Genomic DNA, 2,500 nt, shown 5'->3' on the forward strand with positions numbered 1-2,500 from the left:
AGAGTTTCTGCAGCAGCATCCGCAACAGGAGCCGCAGCAGCAGCAGCAGAAGCAGCAGAAGGCGCAGCAGCAGCAGCAGCGCGGTGGCTGCGCGCGCGCCCCCTCTGGCTGCTGCCTTTTCCAGTGCAGCGCGAACTGCTACGGCCGTAGTGTACAGCAGCAGCAGCAGCAGCAGCACAGCAGCAGCAGCAGCAGCAGCAGCAGCCTCATGAGCGGCGGCGGCTTCCGGTACGCGTACGACGTCGTCGTGCGTTGGCTGCTGCGGCGCAGCAGCATCAGCAGCAGCAGGGCGGAGTTCCCGATCCCGTGCACGCCAAGCAGCAGCAGCAGCAGCAGCAGCAGCAGCAGCAGCAGCAGCAGCAGCAGCAGGGGGCCGTGTTTCACGCCGTGCCAGATGTACCGGCACCTGCTGCTGGGCTCGCTACTGCTGCAGGCGAACAGCAGCACTTATAAAATAAACAGTTTGCTGCAGAGACACCCCGGAGGAGACAAATGTCTCATTAAAAGAGCAGCAGCAGACTGCAGCAAAGACTACAGCTACCACTCCCGCTGCGGCCGCTGCTTGTGGGGTTGCTTCCAGGTGGGTGCTGCTGCTGCTTGCTGCGGCTGGTCGCAGCAGAAGCAGCAGCAGCTGGAGGCCCTCAAGCAGCAGCTGCTCGAGAGCTACCAGCAGCAGCAGCAGCAGCAGCAGGGGCTGCTGCTGCTGCTGCCGCAGCAGCACCAAATGGTGCAGGCTCTTCGAGATGCGGGCTGCAGCAAGTGCCGCCCTCCCGGGCGCAGTCCAGCAGCAGCAGCAGCGGCGGCGGGACCTGCTGCTGCTGTTCCTGCTGCTGCTGCAGGTGTACAGGAACCACTTGCTGCAGCTGCCGAAGTAAACGCATCTGCTGCTTTTGCTGCCGCAGACACAGCTGCTGCTGCTGCTTCAGATGCGTCCGCTGCTGCTGCTTCAGCTGCAGCAGCAGCTGCAGCAGCAGCAGCTGCTGCTAGCTAGCTCCTAGTTTTGTGCCCTTTTGTCTTTTTTATAAACCCCACAATAGCTTTTGTTGCATTTAGAGCGGCAGGGCTGCTGAGGTGTACGTACACCTCAGCAGCAAACCGAGTTTTTGAATTTGTTTCTTTTTTCCTCCGCTGCAGAAAATAAGAAACCGATTTGTTTATTTTGATCCTGCCTCTCTTATTATTAATTGTTTATTTTATTGTTGTTTATTATTTTTTATTTTTATTTATTTTATTTCCGCCTTTTTCGTAACTTGAAGCCCGAGAACAGAACACTCTGCGGTGTATGTACAGCTGGTGGAGATGCTCGCAAAACAAAAGTGGAAAAGTGCAGAAAATTAAAATTATAAATACTTTTGGAGTTCAAATTGAATTAACATGCAAAATAAAAGTAAATTAAAACCAAAGAATTCAAAAGGAAATCTAATTGCAAAAGAGTTCGTTGCAGAAAGCAGTCGGAAAACAAATTCGAAGCTTCAATTAAATAAATGAAATAAAGAACAACTTTTACCAAGATTGTGTTTAATTTTATTTATTTAATTAAATGAATAAAACAAAAAGCAACTTTTGATGCAAAATCTGGAGAACTCCTTTTTGGCGCCTGCGTCTATATTGGGGTGTAAGTACACCCCGTGCATGCACAGATATGCATATGGTGTCCAAAAAGGCGGAAAGTTTGAATTAAATTTTTTTAAATTAATTTAATATATTTAAAAGATATTTAAAAGATATTTAAAAGATATTTAAAAGGTATAAATGTTTTCTCAACAATAAAATGTCGAAAGTTCGAGAATTTGCTGCTGCTTGTTTGCTATTCTTTGCTGCTCTCCGCTTGTTGAAATGCCTCCTTATTTTTCTTGATTTGCATTTTCGGTTTTTTGCTAATTAGTTGATTTCTAATTTTGATTTTTAAATTAATTAATTTGAATTAAAAATTTTAATTTAGTAAATCACAAAAATAGAAAAACAGACAAAAGCTCAGCAGCACAAAGAACAAACACCTGCGTGGCTGGGCTGCAAAGGCAGCAGCAGCAGCGGCAGCAGCAGCAAAAGCCGCAGCTGCAGCAGCAGCAGCAAAAGCCGCAGCAGCAGCAAAAGGAGCAGCGAAAGCAGAGGCAGCAGACAATGATAACGCCAGCAACAGCAGCAGCAGCAAAAGCCGGTGCAGCACACAAAAAGCAGCAAGAGCAGCAGCAGCAAATGGGAGAGAAGCACAGAATAGCAACAAAAACAGCAGCAGAAGCAGCAGCGACAGCAGCAGCAGCAGCAGCAAAGGGAAGCCTAGTAGCAGCTAGTAAAAGGGCTCAAGAGTTCACAACGAAAAAAAATGGCTGCAGTTCGCAGCGTCGTCGTGTGGGAGTCTAGGGTTTAGGGTTTAGGGTTTAGGGTTTGGGGTTCAAATATCTAGAACGACAAAAGCCTCTAATCTTTTGCTGCCGTCTTTAAGGGCCTCTGCAACAGCAGCAAGGTCTGTGCACTTGCTCAAATCCTCTACCACAGTCCA

General features: G+C 48.2%; 2 protein-coding genes across 2 annotated transcripts in view; one reads left to right on the forward strand and one right to left on the reverse strand.

Moving 5' to 3' along the window:
* Positions 1 to 208: 208 nt before the first annotated feature.
* On the forward strand, positions 209 to 2,361 carry ETH_00022490 (uncharacterized protein; the record flags this gene model as incomplete). Its single annotated transcript, XM_013376844.1, has 2 exons — positions 209 to 930; positions 2,019 to 2,361. The coding sequence occupies 2 exons, from the start codon at positions 209 to 211 to the stop codon at positions 2,359 to 2,361; spliced, it is 1,065 nt and encodes a 354-aa protein (XP_013232298.1).
* A 31-nt stretch (positions 2,362 to 2,392) lies between these two features.
* Positions 2,393 to 2,500, reverse strand: part of ETH_00022495 (uncharacterized protein) — a gene marked incomplete at both ends in the record, with an annotated part of 903 nt that continues 795 nt past the window's right edge. The window contains one exon of the mRNA XM_013376845.1: positions 2,393 to 2,500. This exon is cut by the window's right edge and continues 259 nt beyond it. Coding sequence (XP_013232299.1) covers positions 2,393 to 2,500 — 108 coding nt within the window.

Source organism: Eimeria tenella, genomic scaffold, assembly GCF_000499545.2.
Source record: "Eimeria tenella Houghton genomic scaffold, Eth_scaff41, whole genome shotgun sequence".
NCBI lineage: Eukaryota > Apicomplexa > Conoidasida > Eucoccidiorida > Eimeriidae > Eimeria > Eimeria tenella.